The 20701-nt window shown below is 40.4% G+C and overlaps 1 protein-coding gene across 4 annotated transcripts in view; it reads right to left on the minus strand.

Annotated features, from left to right (window-relative positions):
• Positions 1-19066, minus strand: part of LOC130161261 (dnaJ homolog subfamily C member 13) — a 31248-nt gene extending 12182 nt beyond the window's left edge. For 2 of the 4 annotated variants that reach the window (XM_056364428.1, XM_056364431.1), the window contains exons 1-26: positions 18915-19066; positions 15987-16067; positions 10246-10321; positions 9327-9476; positions 8812-8853; positions 8503-8703; positions 8161-8367; positions 7641-7736; positions 7342-7433; positions 6909-7075; positions 6027-6106; positions 5746-5915; positions 5613-5645; positions 4749-4848; positions 4520-4627; positions 4258-4413; positions 4097-4153; positions 3879-4000; positions 3597-3672; positions 3298-3393; positions 3058-3198; positions 1976-1993; positions 912-994; positions 674-827; positions 374-477; positions 108-267 (exon numbers count right to left, since the gene is read on the minus strand). In XM_056364428.1, the coding sequence (XP_056220403.1) occupies positions 108-267; positions 374-477; positions 674-827; positions 912-994; positions 1976-1993; positions 3058-3198; positions 3298-3393; positions 3597-3672; positions 3879-4000; positions 4097-4153; positions 4258-4413; positions 4520-4627; positions 4749-4848; positions 5613-5645; positions 5746-5915; positions 6027-6106; positions 6909-7075; positions 7342-7433; positions 7641-7736; positions 8161-8367; positions 8503-8703; positions 8812-8853; positions 9327-9476; positions 10246-10321; positions 15987-16054 (2757 nt within the window). In that variant the 5' untranslated portion in view covers positions 16055-16067; positions 18915-19066. The remainder of the gene's footprint in view (positions 1-107; positions 268-373; positions 478-673; positions 828-911; positions 995-1975; positions 1994-3057; positions 3199-3297; positions 3394-3596; positions 3673-3878; positions 4001-4096; positions 4154-4257; positions 4414-4519; positions 4628-4748; positions 4849-5612; positions 5646-5745; positions 5916-6026; positions 6107-6908; positions 7076-7341; positions 7434-7640; positions 7737-8160; positions 8368-8502; positions 8704-8811; positions 8854-9326; positions 9477-10245; positions 10322-15986; positions 16068-18914) is intronic. The other 2 variants (XM_056364430.1, XM_056364429.1) reach the window with 2 other exon arrangements.
• Positions 19067-20701: the final 1635 nt, after the last annotated feature.

Below are 20701 nucleotides of genomic sequence, written 5' to 3' on the forward strand. Positions count from 1 at the left end.
TGACCACAGAAGCGTATTTTTGATTTCAGGATTAATTACAAAACATTAAAACAGTACCCTTGCTGTAACTATGTAAACACTAGGAGCCACAGTTTGCCTGTACTCACTCGGTCCAGCATGCCCACAATGTATTTTGTATCTGTGAAGGGACCAATCTCCTCGTAGCACTTGCCATAGACTATAGCGAGCGCCTGCAGGCACAGGCACTTCATTGTAACTTTGGGTGTAAGCAGAAAGCGATGGTAGAGCTCGTTGAAAAACTCATATCTAAGAGCAAAGAGAGGGAGAAATAACTTAAATCCTCTGTTTGGATTCAGATCATAATGATAATATCAGTGCAGCTGGTTTGGTTTTTATGTTTTTGTTGTCTTACGATCTCTTGATGGCACTGGATTCTTCATTTTCATCCTCCTCGAGTAGCAGACGCAGATAATAATCTCCGATCTTTATCTCATCTGAAAGGCACTCATATTTCACCTGCAAATAACAACATATGCTTACATGTTTTTCTCTCTATGTGTCTTAGTTTTAGAAATAATCCTGTATCTCTTCATGAAAATCATCAAGTAACATCATACACTTGTCCAGCATAACACTGCAGTGTATCACACATAATGGGAGCTGATGACATATAAACATCAGTGAGTGTAACATGCTCCAGCCGAGCACAAACCTCAAACTCCTGGTGGTTCCAGGAAATGACGGTGGCGTTGCCAAGCTCGCGGTCTACGCTGAAGGCGCGCATCTCCCCCTCCAGAGCGTCCCGCAGCTCCTCCCTTGTCTTCAGGTTCCAGATGAGGTTGGACCGTGCGTGGTCCAGCTGGAATCTTGAGAAGACAGAAAAAGCAAGTTAGGAAAGTAACTAATAAAATAAACAATCTAATAAAATCAGGCTCATGGTAATAACATACCTGTAGTAGAAAAGCTCCCAGTTGGATTCAATCTTTATTCTCTGCCTTCTTTTCCTTAGGATGACAGGCTTTTGGTTTGGGTTCTGAAAACAAACAAAAGACACACAACTTTAAGGATCCATGTCAGTTTGCCATTGTTCAATACTTGTCCTTTTTCAGCTTATTGCATAGAGAGAGTTGATGAGTTAAAATGGCGACAACATGAGCGACATCTTACACAGACAAGAACACCAGAAATAAATAGCACCAGTGTGAAGAAAAACTTAACAAAAAACGTTTTTGAGAATGGAGAAAGTCAGATATTAGAACAATGAGACAAAAAAAAAAAAGAAAAACCTTTAAAAACATCACACCAACATAGAACATAAGTTAATGAAACACAAAAACCAAGATGGGATCCCAAAATTGGGTGCGTTCTGTAATTCTTCCTGGGCGAGACGGGTCTTTGCCGAGTGCGCATTTAAAATGGCTTTTCTGCTTTTCAAATTTAGGCCCTTAATTCCCATAAATCTGTTGCCTTTTGCTGCAAAGACCATGTTGCTAATTATGCGCTACAACTGTAATTTGCCTATGACTTATTACTTTCAGGTTAAACATTTTTTTCCCCTTTGGTGGCATAAAGCAATACAACAAATTTCCTGCATCATCAAAAATGGTGTGAGCAATGTAAAATACTGCTGTAGACGCCAGTACAGGCTGGTTGGCAATGGCCCTACTGTTTATGGTAATTAAACTCATGTCTCAAACTAAATGTGGTCATTACTTATTGATACACAACACAGCAGGCACTTAACATGTCCTCCACTGACAGCAGGACATGAAGAGACATGTTCAAATCTATGCTTTCATCATCTTTTGTGAAATACAGTGACTTGTTTTTTTTTTTCTTGCATCTATTTGAAGACACACATGGAAATTCTTTGCAGATGATAGCAGGTCATCGCCGGGCTGAATTTAAAAAAAAAACACACTCAATATGCCACATGAAGATGGAAAAAAGGTTTGGTCAAGAGAAAGAATATGGAAAGAAAACAGCATGGATCCCATTGGTCAGTCCTACTTACCAGGTTATTTCTGTCCTGCTGCATTGTTTGACAGCAGAGAAACCACACAAGACAAGGGGAGGGTAGGGCAGAGACAACACAGAGAGATTATTGTTCCTCGGATCAAACAGAGATGAATCGCAACAAAAAGGGTCACAGGTTACTAGACTATCGATACAAAGAGTCTGACAAACAACTCTATCACTAAATCCTGCTGATTTATTAACTGACAATCCACTAGATTCATATATTTTTCCAAGACTATCTAATGAATTGCTAACACCAAATAAACAGGGAGCATGTGGTGCAAACATACAATGATGGATGTGATTCAGTGGAAGCAAGCCAATCAAAATTCACAGTTGATCAGCCATTTTGAGAAATTCAACATAGAAGTGTAGAAAAGGGAAAGGGAGCCCGTTAACATTCAAGACAAAAAAGGATTTGAGTTACAGCTTTGTTTGAAAGTAGATGTGATTTGGGTGAAAAGCCAGGAAGTAGTAGCCCAAAGTTTTATCAAGTGGTTTAGCTGACACCATCAACCTCCAGCCGCCCACACGCTTTCTATAAAAACAACCCACACAGTCTGAATTGCCTTACATCTCTGACGTGCAACTTTGACATGTCTTCACATTTGCACCCTAAAGGAGTTATTCTTTAAAAGTGAAGAGGTGACCTTTGAATTTAAATAACGCTTTGGTCACATTCACCACAACAACAACAGACTCACGAAATCACCTCTAATGGAGAATTTTTCTCAAACCTCGATAGAAAAAGTCTGTTAAATATACCGTATGTGAAAAGCTGCACATGCAGTTTTGAACAGTAAATATGCAAGGCAAGGGAAATTTTGAAGTGATTGTATCTTGACTGGCTCCGCAAGGTCAGGCAGCATCAGAGCTGGGAACGCTTTCCATGCAAAAAATATCGGCAGCAGCTGAAAAGTGCGTTATTGAGTTGGTCTCTGGACTCTGCAGTACTGTTCAGCATCAGCAGGAGGAGCAACAACAGTTAAGAGACACCAGAGCAGCAGCAGCAGCAGCAGAAGCCTGTCTGAGGTAAATCAGCATTTAGTCCCTTTGAAAAGGAAAATGAATCCTCACCTCCTTCTGTGCTATGCCCATCTTATCTCTCCAGTGCATCAGCACTATATCAGCCTTCTCCTTGGCAAACTTTTCCACCTCTTTGGCCGCTTTGCCTGCTATCCGCTGCCACTCAGGCACTTTGTTTCGGTTTAGCTGGTCCTGTCGGAGACAAACGTAAAGCAACAGTTATATTACAAATTCCTCGTTGGGCTTTTTTGGTCTATCTGCAAAAGTGTACAGATGTGTGTGTCTGGATACCGTGGCGATTTTCAAGTTGTCACGGATATGCATTCTGTCTACATCTTTCTCTGGGACTGGGTCAGGGCTGTCCAGGTAAGCCAGCATGCCTGTTGGCTAAAAGCACAGTAAGAGAGGAACACAAAGTGAAATGGGTAAGGACTTAAACAGGGTATCTCAGCTGCCAAAAAAAGCATTGGCTTACATCCTGTAGTACTTTGCCTGTATCACATTCATTATTCTAATAGCTCCTGCATGAATATTGGACAGGCATCAAATATTTGTTTCAAAGTGTCAACTGGGCTGGTTTGGAGGCGTACCAGTATCCTCTTCAGGAGGTTCATGGCAACAGGGTTCTCAGCTGTCCAAAGTCCCACCAGGTGACGACTCAGTTGTCTGATAAAAAAAAAACAAACACCTTCTGTGAGCAGCTGAACCATTGTGTTATTGGTCAGAAAACATGCCTTCCTGTTTATCTACTGTAACAACTCAAGCTTTTTCTACTGCTACGTGCAAAGAGTGTTTCTCAGGATGAGTGGAAGAGTATTAGTGAACAAGCAGCTGGAACCGACAGCGTGAGTGTGTATTTATTGAGCTTGGACCTGTTGGTGAGCATCCTCTGATCACTGCTGATGGTGAACAAAGACGTGTGCAGATGCCTTGGAAGAGCCCCTTCACTCAGGGCCAGCTCTTGCATCTTAGTGGCTATTTCCTTGTCTCCCTCCTGAAAGAAATGCAGGTTAATTATCATCATGAAGCGTGAAATCTAAAGAGAATCCCAATTCACACTGTAGAGCACCTCACCCGCAGAAAGGCTTACCTCAATAATGGCCTTCATCACCAGCCCAGCTCCCTTCACTATCGCCATAGACGGATGCTAAAGACAAGAACAACACATTTCAGTAAACTAGCATGTACTGAATTTATATCAGTGATATTACTATCATAATTAGGGCAGGTAGTTTTATTGAAGTCAGCTACCTGGAAGAGTTTGAACAAGGTGCGTCCATTGGATGCAACCATCTCAAGCAGCATGTCAAACTGCTGCCCCTCAGTGGTTTCACTGTAGGGCGCGCAGAGGGCAAATGTTAAGAAGTCCAGTAAGGAGCTGATGACCAAAGCTCCAGTTCCATGGTCCTGGAAAAAAATGAGAGTGAGAAATAAGACTTTGGAAACTCAAAAAACATGTAGGTTTCCTAATTACCCTGAAACCAGCTCGCTGACAATAAAAAGAAAAATGTACCACGTTAGTGATGAATTTTTCAAGGAGGTTTTCCAGGAACTTCTTAGATGACAGCAGAGAGGCCTTGTTCAGCTGCTCCTGCCTCAGGTCGTAGTCATCGTGCATCGGCTGCAGGGAAAGATGAAAGAGAAGCTCTCAGCCAAACAACAAGAAAGATATCAATCAATGGATCTATATTTCTACACCTGTATAACTTAGATTGATGTCTAGATATTGAGGTAATACTTACACACATAAGGGCACAGAGCATGTCTATAGCAGCATGTGTCACACCATTGTTGTTCCTTTTTAAAGCTTTTACCGTCTTTACTCCCAACTTTTCCCTAAACCTAGAACACACAAACATACATTCACAGATTTATTAAAACTACTACATGGACCATAAATTGAGAAAGGTGAGGAACATTATAGACAGAATATAAATCATACCAATACTGTATTATTTAAAGAGGTCTGGGGTTGGATACACAAAGAATTCATTGCTTAAGAAGTGGCTTGTTTTTTCTTTTCCTCATCAGCCCTCACATTTCTTTTCATTGAACTACTAAGGATAGCATCATTAAAGAGGTTTTCCTTAAAGCAAAAATAAGCCATTTATGTATTTATAGGGATCCGTGCCTTGTGGCTGTGGGAGACACCAAACTACTGCAGCAATGAATCTTTCAGGAAAACCAATTCTGGCTCATTTGCTTCACAGGAACAAGGACTAAACAGTAAATACAGTTCCTCTCATACATCTCAGTGACCCACAAAGATTACAGGTTTCTTGAATATATGTGATTTACGGGAATGTAAAGGATAGAAGGACCAAAGCAGATACTGGGATAGAGATGGAGGAACAGAAATAAGAGGGAGAGATGGGGAGAGTGGGAGGTCAAGACAAATCGAGGCAGACAGCTCGACTGAACAGAGTGAAGTGACATAACCTCCCCTCTGAAGTGCCTCTCTAAAAGGTCTGAGATGAAAGCAGAGCAAAGATAAAAGAAGAGAAGGCTGACCAACAGACAGCTAAGACGGACTCTGGAAAAGAACAAGATGGATAAGAAATACAGAAAGAGAAAGGGCAGACTGAGATGTATGGATTCATATTTACGTTGCATCTGTGAGTCCAGACCCTTGACCAGACCTTGGAATGACAGAGCATGCCTGTTACCAGCAGCTCAACAAAAGTAGACTTTGAAAAAATAAAGCAAGAAGGTAAAGCAGAGTATCTGCGGCATCCTTACTTAGGGAGCTGGGTGAAAGCCTGGAAGCCAGCCTTGGAGGCCACCAGGCGTCGGATGGCCTGGAAATGGCTCTCCAGCTCAGCGTTAAGAGCCGGCAGCTCAGCCTCCTGAGATAAAAGAGCCAGGATGGCGTTGTTGATGAGCTTCTCTTTGTTCTCAGAGAAAAGACCCTGAAGAGAACAGAGAGAGAAACAAGAGAGATGAAGATGGTGGGGAATTAGTGTGAATCCTGACTGGGCAGATGGGCAGACATAAATCACACAGGAGGTGAACACACTCACATCTTGGGTAACTGCATGCAGCACTCCACTGTAGGATATGTTGGCATTGAATCTGAACACTGCATCTGCAAAGTTTCCATCTGAGGAAAGGAAGGAGGCACGGAACAATTTAACAAAAGATATATCACCTAAAAGTTTAACAAGACTAAGAGTCTGCAGCTGTACTTGGCAGCATAACCCCATTTTGTTCCAGTCACAGACCTAAGCATTCAATCTGACAAAACAAAACAAAAACAGAAGGTCATATAACAAAACATATCGCCATATGGAAGGCATACCCAGAATTCTCTTCTGACTCTTCTGACCATCTGGATGAAATACATGCAGAGATCAGTGGTGTTGTTCAACAACCTTCTGGGTTTTTCAGGGGTCGCTGGGTATTTATTTTCCAAAAAATATCAGCTTAGCTGTGTGACATCTGAATAGTAATAGTAATAGCTGAGGGGAGAAGCACAGAGGTGCTTTGATGCGAATGCTCACAATTAGCATGCTAATATGCTGATGTTTGGCAGGCGTTATGTTTAACATCTTTGTTTAGTGTGTTAGCATGCTGTTGTTTGCTACTTAACACTACACACACAGTACAGCTGAGGCTGATGAGAATGCCATTAGTATTTGGTCATAAACCGAAGTAGTAGACAAACTGATATTTTGACCTAATTGTGGTACTGGATGAAAAGTTAAAGGATCACTACAGACATGAGGATTCATCATTTATTGTTTATTTCATTTAATGTTAATCCATCTAACAGAACGGAGAAACTAGTACCCCTAGCAAAAACCACGACTTAAGTGGATACCATTGTCAAAACCATTTAAAATCAAATCTAAACCAACATGAACATCAATTTAGCTGCATGAAGATAAAGGGCATTGACTCACTAGGAGGTGCTGCCAGGAATTTGAGATGCAAACTCTCCACCTCCTCATCCACGGGCATGCTCAGCAGGCCCCACCTTTGCCCTCGCCGCGTGGGGGCCATCTTGACACACACGTCCCTGTTGCCTGATGCACGGACTCCATCAAGTAGGCTGGCTAACAGGGAGTCCCTACAGACACACACGCAAACAGATTTAGTCAAATGCATTACATCGCGTTACAGTGGTGTTGAGAAACTGACGGTGTGTGCACAATAACTGGAAAGATTTGAGGCCACGCAACAGATACATGCGCACAAGCAAATTACTCATCATGTACACAAGGTAAATACTACAGAAAAAAAGGGAAATGAGGTCAAAAATACATCTAACAAACCCACAGGACCTGCAGTGTCACTATGTACATAAAGAAAAGTGTATGTGTTACGTTTGTGTACCTTTCTGTGGAGGAGTACTTCCTGATCTGACCTCTGATGAATTCAACTGTAAACACCTGAGGGTTGTCTACGTCACAGATGAGAGCAAATACCTGAGGGGGGACAAGAGTGAGAAAAAGAGAGGGGGGGGGGGGGGGGGGGTTCAGTGATGCAGTTCATACATAATGAAACAAAGACAGGTAGTTCAGTTAACATCTATCTCCACAGGACAACAACTAGACAGAGAAAAAAGGTTCTGAATAAACGTTTCAGCCTAAAGTTTTTATGACTTGATGTGTCTTTAGTGTCTGAGTGCTCACCTCTCCGAAGGGTTTGATGGTGACTATGTTATATGAAGCCGGGTCTCTCTCAACCAGACATGTCTCTGTCAGTGCCAGGATGCGTTTAACAGGCTCCTGGAATAGATCAACAGAACAAACATATATCAGTAATAATATTAACAAAACTGATATAATACATCATACCATGCAATGCAAAGACAACACAATTTAAAAGAGGAAATAGGCAATGAAACTGTGGATACTGATTCTATTGCTAAGGAAACTCAGTCATTAACATCCAACTCATCAAAGTGTCGGACAATAACTTTAAATATATTAGTATATAACTTAATAGATGTAGGAAGAATTACAGTCAAAGTCAGAATAACCAGTATAGCAAGCTGTTTTTTTGGCCTTTCGAAAAATATTCTAAATCTTTTAGAAAGCAAAATTTAGAGTAATGAGTGTCAAATCATAAAAATGCTAAAATGATGTGAATTTAAGATAAGCTGTCAAAACTATAGACATTTCTGAGGAGGAGGAAGAAGAGTGTTCTGACCGGGTGGCGAGGGGTGATCTTCTGCACCACAAACTCGGCCAGTGAAGTGATGCTCTCGTCTGAGCTGTACTTCCCCAACCTATCCGTCACAAAATCCTCGAAGGTCAGAGCCTCCTTCCTCAGTCGTAGCGTGATGCCAATGAAGTTCCCAGCATGCTCTATGGCGCTGCGGATGATTTCATCCCGGTGCTCCGAGGCAAACAGATGCTGAGAGACAGAGGCAACGCGACAGGGGAAAAGGGAAGGAAAGGACATTTTTTATTTGTTAAGACAGCACATAACAGACACCACTGAAGCATCAGCACAGACAAACACATACACACAAACTCCATAAATGCATACCAGCCTGCTGAAGCCGCCATAAAGGATGCAGAATCCTCCCTGGTAATCAGAGACCTCGACGAAGCCCTCTACATTCCGATAGTCGTAGGAACACACCACCCGGTTAGTGTGGGGGTCAATCTGGTCGATGCCGCCGGGTGTCACCTCTAAACACACAGGCTTTCGTGTATCACTCCAGTGGTGCTTGTAGCAGTTGTAGCGCTGTTGGAGAGCACACATGTTGTGAGACACAATTCAGTTTATGTGTCACCACATGTGTATACTCGAATTGATATCTTGCATTTTCATTTTTATAGATTTAATACTTACCCTGCCAGTTATCTTTCCCTCTGAAAACTCTGTTCTGAATCTCTGTGAATAGGAAAAAAAAGCATATTATATGATAGTGTCGACTTTCACAGCTGCTTGTTAAATCATTGCAGTGTCATACCTAAAAATGCCCCGTCTTCATTGCAAAATGTACAGCTACATTTAATTGGTTCTGTGGGGAAATACGTATCCTTGTTGCGTTGGAAACATCTCGGTATAATGAGCCTATTTCTTTACATCAGCATATCTGCTGTTTCACATCTGTTATAAACACCGACAGTGAGTCAAAGGGCCTGCGATCTGCAAGCGCTGCATTCCCAAACAGTCTGTTGGACATTAAGTGACTTTGCTGCAATTTATTTTTATTTTTTTTTTAACAACACAGCAATGTGTGCATGACACTATGGGAAACCATGACTATGCCACATCAAACACCACTTCTGAGATCTTTTCATGAAATATGTGCATGAGGTCTGTTTAGTCATTCTGTTGCAGATGTGGGTGTTCTTCCTCACCAGCGCTTCAGTGAGCAGCTCTGTCCGGTGCTCTGTCGAAAACTTGAGCGTTTCCGACTTCTTGCCACTGCCTTTGCGGAATGTGAGGTTGAACTCTGTTCCCTGACCTTTTCCTACTGGACCGATACCACAGATGTCTCCATAAGGCCACTGGCAAACATACAGCAACAACAAAACAAAAAACATTGTTAAAGTCACACAAACAAAGTTCACAATTAAAAAAAAGATGTTATGCTGCATTTTACTTGAAGTCTTCCTATTAAACATTCATAAGCAGTATATGAACCTTTAATTAATGTTTTATAACGTATTAGGATGCAGTTGTAATGTAAGCAGATATAAATGTTTAAATAAATGTGTACTGTAACTCCTCCTGTGGACGCCCATAATTACAGGCTGGTGTGATACTATATTTAAACACAGTTGTAATAATATAAAATGCATGTTCATAAGAGAAGTTATGATTGCTGTATATCAATAAGCACTTAAATGTCATTATAGATGTGTACAACTACATTATAGAGATATATAAACCATTTATTTCATGTTTATATACTGCTGATGAATGGTAAATAAATAAATGCTAAATGCTTAAAGTCAAGTGTTACCAAAGTAATTTTTTACAGCTTTTAATGAATGGGTATCTCATATGACATATTTCATGTTCTGATCGGTGTACAGACATGCTGTTGCACATTCACTGCAGTGCTGAGAGATTAGCACATTTAAAGGCTAAGCAAAAAAAAAGTAAGAAATACTGTGTTTCAGCTTTGAGCAAAAGAGCAATGCGCTTCAAATGGATTTTCAATAGTCACATGGGGCCAAGAACAGCACATCTCCCAAGAAAGATAACTACTGCAAAGACAAAGTTCCTGATTGACTCTGGAGTTCCTCTTTGGCAGGCTGCACACATACTGACCTGATTTGTTACTTCTAGTGTTGTAGGGTTGTAAGTGGTAATGCCATGTGTCCCCACTGAGAAGACCCGCTTGTACCTGGAACACAGAGGATGAATCAGGGATGAGTCAGAAACAAAGCCTACCAATCACCATCTGCACGTGGAAGCAACACCTACAACAGCACAGCAAGTCACATAGCAACAGCAGTGAATGCGGGGAAACAGGATGAATGTGTGGCGTGGACTACACAGATCCAGTTAGCTCTGATAACTCTTAACATCAACATCAGTTAACTTGTGACCTCAAGATTTCCAGTGTGCCAAAAATATCTCATGAATGAATAAAGCTCTGTTACATCTGACAGAGGGCTGGATGGTGTAAGAGGAGCAGGTCCATTTGCAACCACTGTTGTAGCCCTCTCTGGGGGTGATGACTCAAGGACAGGTGACATCACTGGAGCTCGCTTATCTGATGATGTCATCCATTGTCACCATTTATAATGCTTGTTTATAGGCATTTTATGAGCTAATGGTTGAGATGATGCACAAACAGGTTGAAAAGATGATGGAGAAAAGATTATCAACTGCCACTTTTAAAGCTGCAGGAGCTATCCAATCAGCTGTAGTGAAAATGGTGAACATGTAGCTTTAAGTCTTGCTGTTACCACTAAATGTGGACACTTAATATAAGACTGAAGTGGCACAGATGTGACTTCTGAGTACTTCCCCATAGGATCCAGCCATTACTATTAGGGAACATGCTATTCCCTATGTATTTAACACACTAGGTCTCTAGGTTAGGTTAGCAGATGTGTAATGAGTCACTCTCTGATACTGAAACAAAACTAATTACAAGAGTGGGGCTTTCTCACATATTAGGAAGGAAGTGTGAAATTCTGCTTCGCCAATCTTTTTGCATGTTACACTCTCTGAATGTGCGTATGAGCACAAAGGCATGTCCATGTGTAGTTGATCACTGTGTGATTAGGCAACAGCTCCTGCCTGGTGTTTGATTTGAAAATGGGTCATTGGAGGGTTTTGTTTATGTAGAAAATAAGGTTTGGAGAGTTTTTTGATTTGGGGCTTAAGTTTAAGCAGATAGTAGTTAAAGTGTTAAATGTAAAGGTTTATTTGTCCCTGGTGTACATGTCTGTTCATCCTTGTACAACATGTTCTTTTAGCACCTCCACTGCACGTTTAACATGCTGACTTTGCTCCTTTCTTTCTCGCACATCCTCATTAGGCCCAGGCAACATTAAGAGGTCTGGTGATGTTAACATTTAAGCAGCTAGTCCTATCAAAAAGCAGAGTAAAAGAAAGCCAAATTGAGATGTTACTTCCACATAATGCATTTGAACTTGTGTACAGCATGCATGATTAACACAAACAGACAGGACAGACAGAAGCCTGAGGCAAGGCCGAAGTGGAATATTACGTCCAGACACATCCCACCGTCAGCCTCCTTCCAATTATACAAATGTCATGTCATTTTTAGACACCTCCCCTGTTAGAAAGCCTGCAGAAGTGCACTCATTCCCTGTTTTAATCATCAATCCTTGCACCGAGGTTTCCTCTCCACTGTTATGTCATCTCATCATCTCAAAGTATGAGACTGCAAGTCTGTCCTGATCTCAGGGCGCTGTCTCGGTACACATTCTGACCTTGGTGCTAAGTGGCTAGCTGAACTTGGGTGTCAGCACAAACCTAGTTAATTATTCATTGTCTGTGGGTTTGTTTTTTTCCCCCCTTAATTGTATATTAGCGGACAGGCATTAGCCAACCCTCCCTGTTGTGTTTGGCTAACAATGCATGGTGTGTCATCTTTACTGTACATCTCTTTCTTTGTGGCTACACCAATGTCTGGAGTCAGCCAGTCGCAGTTGATCATTTTTAACAAGTTTGTAGAATGTATAAGAAGACTGGGTTAACAACCAATTTCTTGCTTCTGCACAAATACTAGATTCCTTTGAAAGACAAGCAGAAGAGAGAAACCGATTTCCTACTTGAAGCATGCTAATTGCAATATGAAAAGATATACTGATACTTAGTGTCTGTCTAGACAACTACATAACCACATGATGCAGTGATAAGTACAGAGAATCAGCTGGACTGTTGTCTATAGACATGGAAGGTAAAATAAAGTAATACTTGCATGAATGACTTGTGATTAAAGTGAGAGAGTAAATTAGAATATTTATCATAATATGGAGAGAGGAATTCAGATAACCATACCAGTGTTTTTGCATACTTTGACCTAACAAATCACACACACATTACTGCTGACCATTTTACAACAACTCATTTCACTGTGGTTCAGATTTCCATCCATGCAGAGATATGAAAATCAAGGTGCAGAGAGCCAACCTTGAGTTAGGTAATCAATCATAGTAAATGCAATTTCTGCTTATATCATTGAATTTGAGAAGAGCAGACATGATGTAATGAATGGAAACCAATAGCTGTCATGATTGCAGAAAAATATTCACAAAGAAATTCTAAATCATTCTGGTATGCCTTAAAAATCGGTCAGCAGTAATGGGATTTGTGGCCACTGGTTAACGACAGTGGTGGGCTCGTATTACTCTTTCATATGGAAAATATATGAGGAGGAAAGAGCACGCTATAAACATGCTTTACAGGTACAGTTTATATCATGCATACGGTTTGTGCTATGTTACACGTTCATTCAGTCATACTGTACAGCACGTCTCCAAAGCTTTTCCTTCCACCTCCAAGGTTTCATAATGCAGCATATTAAGCAACTTCCTGTATGTGACTAAACCTCTTCACAACTGCCTCTCCTCTTTCAACAAAGTAAGCTCAATTTCCCACAAAGAAGGCAGATCTGTATGACTACATACAAACATCTAGGACAACACTGCATAATCCTCCAAACAAGACCCAACAAACACTGGATTTCACAGTGCAGAGAGGGGTGGACGGAGCAACATACAGACTGTACAATGAAGGGAACAAATGAAAAGACTGAACACAAGGTACAAAAGACAGTTTCAGCACATTCCACATACAGGTACAGAAAACAGCTTATAAATATATAGCTTGTGTGTATGTAGCAGCAAGGCTTCCTTATTGATCAAGGAGAAACATACAGATGTATGAAGGCATTCAAAGGAGATTCAAAGGAGATTGTGATTTTCATCGTCATGCTCTGAAAATGAATAGGGGAATGCTGTGCTTGGCAAACCAAAGCAAAACAAAAGCAAAACCTCTTAAAATGACACAGAAAACTGAAAGAAATCATGTTTAAAAATCATGGAAAAGTCCTTCATTAGGAAGACACACGGAAAAATCTAATATACTCTACAAGCTGGAGTCACAAGACTTGAATTAAACATGATCATGAGCACAGAGAGAGAGAGAGAGAGAGAGAGGGGGAAAAATGCTGCTGTCACGCTAAAGCAGGACACACACAGACACAACACTTTAGGTCTACTGTAAATTTAACTGTTGAAGAAATGCTTCCCAAGCAAGATCTGAGTGTAACTAAACATCCAGCGATTTTCAGAAATTTGATAATGTTACCATATAATCTGAAAGATGTTTTAGACACATAAAGAGGAAGCCAGATAGAAAATATTGGAAACTATAATGCAACAAAACATTGTTGTGGCTTTTAAAAATAAATTCTCAGCTCCCTGCAAAAACAGATCACTGTAATCTCCCCATCTCCTTATAAGTCTGCTGTTTAGTCCAATTTATAAAAAATGGGAAACAAACATTTGAAGAAATGTGTCAAATTTGCTACAAATGTTTGCACTTGCAGTTCAATGTGTACATTTTTTTTTTTTTTAATCTGAACTTTATATGAGAGTGGATTATCCTGTACAGAACGAAACACATCAAGTGACGCTGAATATCATCTACCATGCTCCACAGCTATAATTCATACGACAAAAGTCCATTTTGTATGTCGCAAAAAAAGAAGCACGCTAATCACATGAGTCTAATTGAAGTTTGCATTTGGGGACATGTTGTGTATTCACAGTGAGCAGCTGTGCTCCTTTCATGTGTGGCACAGTAACAGTTAAAGTCTGAAACAGGTTTCTCTATGTAAGGACGTTTAACTAATTAAACTATCAGGCGAAAGCTGGTTCAGTTTACTTTGGCTAACAGGTGGGTTTTTTTGGAGTGCCACTGTGACAGAAAAAAAAAAAGTTTGAATGCTGTATTTCTATCCAAGACTAAATTGACAACTTGGATATTTACTTTCCATAATTTACCAGCAACTGAAGAAAAAACTAGGCCACAATATCTGAGGTGCGTATGAAACAAGCTGAAAGAGGATATCCTGACATAACACCTTCTCTTTCTCTTTCTGTTGGCCTGAAGCTCTGTGAAACCCCTTTCATACAGCAGAGGTACAGGGGACAGATCTACTGAATTGGAGCTGACCCACTCATATGAGACAGCTTTCAAAAAGTTAATCTATGGTTGTCAGCATCCGTACACTTATGTCTGCAACTGTAGTTACACTTCACTGACAAACCAAAGAATAACATTACACAAGCATGGAATAAAGTTTCTTTTTCATTTGTCTAAGTAAGCACACTCATGGCCTTTCTCATGATTTGCCACTTGCTCATGCTGCCCTGTGCTATCTAATCTCTCTCTCTCTCTCTCTCTCTCTCTCTCTTTTGAGAGCCAATTACATTAAATCCTAATAATATCAATAAATTAAGTTTCAGACCCTTGTTCAACCCAGGTCAGGTGGATGGCCATGGAACCAAGTCAGCTGACACAGGCCGACTAATTCAGATAAACCAACAATGTGGGTTTACTGTGTCATTCTGAATGGGGCATCAGTCCCCACTGTCCAACACACATGCATCAACACTCGTCTCTGCAGGACACTTCAGGGAGCATTAGCAGGATGAACCTCTGATGATTGCTAATGCTCTGAAGGCCTGCTTAAGTTACCTAAGTCAATGGCAGGCCTTAATGGCACAAAGACATTTAGAAAGTACGTATTGGTAATGTGATCCCACTGGCTCACTGCTCAAACTACAGCTTGTGCATTCTAGTAGCTTTGAGGGCCACCAGTTAGAAACATACAGTCTCATCATTTTAGGGCTATATTGAGTTAAGTGAGCAATTTAACAATAAGCTATAATCTATAAAATGAAAACTAACAGGTACCCTACGCACTGACAGAATTTAGATAATGTGTAATGTGTAATACATTTGATCAATAGATGATCACAGACATTGATCATGGGTCATTGAGACATATGTTTACATTGTTGAAACAATATATTGGCCTCATTTTACTGTAATATAACCTACCAGTTCACATTTATATTTGTGTTAATATCTTGCATTGTAGTTCCACTTGACAGAAACACTGTAAATACGCCGAGAAGCAGAAATACTTCCTTCCTGTTATGGGCACATTCAGAAAAGAGGTCATCTGGTATACGGATGACATCTTGCTTAAGACTAGTACTGTGTTCACTGTCAATACCTGTTTCTTTGGATTAGCTTTACAGAACACACTGGTCACATAACTGCCGATGAGTATTCAGCAGACCTCCTATCCTTAGCTGAGATAAGGAAGTCAACACAATGGAAGCACTGAGTCAGGATTTCAAGATTTTCCCAAAACTCCTTAACAAAGTGATGAAGAGAATAGTTGAGGTTAATGTTGCCTTGTAAACAGATGACAAAGATGTGAAATAGACAATGCCACAAGCCCCGAAATCCTATTGGTGAAGCTAAAAGTAAAAAAAAGTTATGGGTCTTACTTTCCCCTCCAGGAGTGTTTGGTGGTGTAGAAACAGGCCAGGTCTTTGTTGTCTTTGACGACATTCATCTTTTCAAAGGACCTACAACACAGAGGTTAGAAGATGAAAAAATAAGCTTATATTCCATATATTCAACACAGATAAGCATTAAGAAAATAAAAAGGTGGAAGATATTTATTTTTAGTTACACAGCAGAAGGGAAGTTACCATTTAACCTGCGGCCAGACATTTACAAGTCATTACTACATCAGGTTTATATAACACACATTCCACCATATTGCCACACACTTAACACAGTCATTCAACATTTTGCAGCTCAGAGGGAGAGACTCCCACCAGGCACTCCCTCAGCTACAGAGTTAATAGAGTAAATAGTGATTATCCATCACACTGAGACTGCCTGATTCTTCAGTGTCATTACCTCAGCTATGAGCCATAGCATCAATGCAGTTGGTGGCACATGACTTCCAATTTATCATAACCCTCTCTTCTTTGATATCCCGACTCGCTCAGTTTGAAAAGAAACGACTGGGATACAGTATGTTCAGAAAAAAACAGAGGCAATTTTTGATTTCATTTTGATATCATAGGCACAAAAACAAGCCAGCTGAGCATGTGTCAATAAAGTCTGGTGCAAAAGCTGTGTGGCCTATTGATCCCCTTTAGATAAACAAGGGCTTGCCTTAGTGACTAATTTAGATTAGGTTAGAAAAAAATTTGATGAAAAATCAGTCATTTTACATTGAGACAATGGGACACTCTCAAACCTGGACAACAGACAACATGGGATGGTTAATTTGTGATTCTTTGTGACAGATTGTTTAAAACAAATTAGAGATGAAGACTTCAAAGACAAACCAGTCAAAAAAAGAAGGGAAAAACTGCCTCTCCTATCCTTAGTGCAGTAACTTGCCGGCAGCTGCACTTTGACAAGGGGAACCTGTGTCAGCACTCTGCCAGGATCCTGGAAAAATCTGACTCCAGTTTTCCTTCCTCTCCATTTCAGCGTGCAAATGAAACAGGGAGCAGAAAAATAGGTTCACATGATGGAATCCACCGTTCACCAAGGGGACAAGTGTCTGGTGTTCAAAGAGAGCGAGACACAAATATAAGCTACTTTCATGTGCCACAACATTGGACAAGAACCTTTACAAAAATTAACCAGTTGCAGCATCTCAATAATTGATGCCTGTGCTGGAGAGACAAAGGTGCAAGGAACAGTCTGGAGCCAAGTTTTGTATCAACATGTTTTTGTTTTTTTTTGTCAAACATGCATTCATGGAGCTGCATAATGAATTGATTCCAAAGCGGGAGGGCTGATGGAAGGCACAATAGGATGTGTTAGCAGCAAACAGTGAACTGCATGCTCTTTGCTGCTGTGAAAGAGGGCAGGGCGGTTTTTATTATATTACTGTGATGAGTGTAAAAAAAGATTAAGGCAGCTTCCAGGATTGGGTCATGTGATCACCCCTCCCATCTCTTCCTGCCTGTATGCAGATCAATAGCAAATTATTCATGGGTTTTCCTTGGGGAAATAAATAAAGGAGTAAACAGGAGGACACTGAAGTAAATATAAGTGGAACGCAGCCCAAAGCAGAGCACACAACATTTACATAATAGCTTGTTCCAGACAGGTCTCCCTACTTCTTAAACTTTGACAAATTAAGGTACTACTAGTTGCTGTAATCTGAATGGTTGAGTGCAGTGGGTAAAATCCTAAAGTGTATACTGCTGTTGCTCTCTGCTAGTAGGATCGTATCAAACCTCTAGATTGGGACTTATCTGAACAACTGAAAACAAACTGTAACAGACTGCATATTACTGACTAGGCACCAATGAACTAGTCTACAGCCGAGGGTAATATGTGTCATGACAGTTAACTCTTGATACTATGCAAATATCTCTTTTGCCTGTTTGTTTGGCTTAAAATTCATTTGTACCCTGCCTTTCACAGCTGTTGGATAAAAAGTTGGATCACCTTTTCCCTTTTGAAAATTATTTAAAAAGCTGTAGGTACAAGGGTTAACCTATCATGTGGCATTACATCATTATATGGTCATAAGCTTTTTTACATCTCCAGTTAAAGTTATGTTGAACATAAAGCACTTACCGTAACTTAACTGTCAGTGCAATAAAAGTCAAATTAAATGAGCAGAAGTACATAAGCATCTGGACATTCAAACTCAAACATGAATTTGATCAAAACCATAAACATAACGGCCATATTATGCTGTTTTCTGAAATGTTGTTTTCTCCTTTAAAAGCTTTTTTTCTGCACTGAAGACATGTTGCAATGCCCTCTCTTTATTTGCCAAATATATGAAGCAATCGCTCCACCAAGACAGGAACTCTGAACCCTGAAACTTCACACTCCATCTCCTGTGGCTGTAACTGAAATGCATGAACGACTTGCTTTCAAAATACAATAAACGTCCCACGTGACTATGGATATATAAATATAGATGTTACACAGAAAGCCTCAAAATGGCTAACGGTGATTCTTAAATCCTGTTGAGGATGTGCGCTGCCTCCCGATCTGTCAAGTAAATCCATGACAAGCAGCATTAACGTTACCTGGCTCTCAAGCAGTTAGCCAAACTCTGCTTCATTGCAGCAGGCCTACGCGGTTAACTATATGGCTAAAAACAAGCACGACAGCACCGTTTAAGCAATGTCGACACTGCTGCTCCACCTTATTAGAAAGACAGACAGCCTCAGACACGTTTGTTATCAGCGTTTGTTTGCCAAATGCAGAAAAATGGGGCTGTGGCAGGCTAATGTTGGGTTAGCCAAAAGCTAGCTGCTAACTAGCACATCAATCAGGTTTTGTGGAGAAGCTAAGCTAGCCGCATTAGCAGCAGGGTTCAATCAAGCAAACATGGAGAAGATGGCTTGAAGAGAGTGGCAGGTGCTAACGGCTGCGTTTACCTGTAAAATCGCAAACGGGTGTTATTCGTAGCCGTCCCTCAGCCCCCCACCCTCCTCTGTGAGTGGCCGGTGCTTCTCAGTTTTCCCACTCTGATGCTGAAGGTGCTCAGTTACGCCGTATTCCCCCCAACAGGGTTCAGGACGCTGCCATATTCCTGATACCAAAAGTGAAGACCTGCGCATGCGTGAGGCCTGCCTGTCATGCGGCTGTCAGCTGATTGGTTTGTCCGGACGCGGAATTATCGAGATACCTGACTCGAGATCAGTTTTTCATTGGTTTCTTCGGTGTTTGAATTGATGAATATAGCTAAAACCGATCTCGGAACAGTTTAGACTGTCTGCTGGGGAATGGGTGTAACAGCATTAGTTTCCATTTGGGCAAATTTGAAAGTAATGAGTGAAAAAGGGACGATATCATATGTGGACAAAACAGCAGCGGTGGAAAGTAACAGTACATTTGCAAAATGCTGTACTTTAGTACAGTTTTGAGGTATTTGTACTTTACCTGAGTTTTCTCTTTTCATACGCAGTTTCAAAGGGAAATAATATAAGCTACTTTTTTTAAAAATGTATTATCGCACTACAGTTATTTCGCAACTTTAGTTACTGCACACATTATTATTTTCTTTATTTATAATTTATATAATAAGATTCTTCGTTATAAATTAAAATATCCAATTGTAAGAGTTATCAACTATTGATAAGTTAATAAGACATTTCTTACAAAATTACCAAACATTTCAGGTTCCAGCCTCTCAAATGCTTGGACTTAATGCTATTACTTTTCATCATTTAATGATTTTGTTATTTATTCTCAATCATTTTGAAGTTTGACAAAACAAAGCATTGTCAAAGTGAATTGTGAAGGGCATTTCTCACTATTTTCAGAACAATTGAGAGATTCATCATTCATTTTCACAGTTTAGTATTAAGACTTTCAGGTAAAGGATCTGAATATACTCCACCACTGTTAGTATAGAAAACACAGAATACATTTTCCATTCACCAAAGAGTCAAAATACAGACTGATATTGACAATAATCTAATTTTGACAGTCATCTTGCTAAAATGGACTTGGTGCACTGAACCTAATGAACTAGAAGCTATCTATTCTATTTCTTATCTATGTCTCCATTCACCTGTCTCATTTGTATATTTTCCTTCTTGATATCTTATGGGAGTTTGAAAGAAAACTCAAAAGGTAATTCAATCTGTTCATTTTTACACCTGGGTTAAATTGGACTATTGTGCCCTCTAGGGATAACGATCCATCAATGCAGCATAACCTCAAGTTCAGGCAGGCTACAGTATTCATCAGCGTCATTAGGTTTACATGAAGGCTGAGACCAGCCAGGATGTAAAAACACTGAACACATCCACCTAACTGCTAACCCCTAACCACATACACGCACATGAGTTTGTGCAGCTATCCTTGTCATAACATTGCACTGACTTCCACTCATTGTGAACAGTCTAACCATAACCCTAACCAGTACCTCAGAAATTACATTTGACCTCATTTGGACCAGGCTTTGGTCTCCATGAGGTCTACTGGTTTGTCGCAACAGTCAGTGTTTATGCAAGGAAAGGTCCGAAAGAGGTAACACACACAAACACACACACAAATGAAACAAATGTAGTGACAAAAAGTCAGCAGTCATTCACTGAACAACATCCCTGATCGCCTGAAGACAATAACTGACAGAAGTATGTGCCACATATAGTTAGTATGTAAAGACCGAGTTAAACAGCAACTGAGACCATTGGTTGCTTTAAATCTTTAACCT

The sequence above is a fragment of the Seriola aureovittata genome, chromosome 20, assembly GCF_021018895.1.
Source record: "Seriola aureovittata isolate HTS-2021-v1 ecotype China chromosome 20, ASM2101889v1, whole genome shotgun sequence".
Taxonomy (NCBI): Eukaryota; Metazoa; Chordata; class Actinopteri; order Carangiformes; family Carangidae; genus Seriola; species Seriola aureovittata.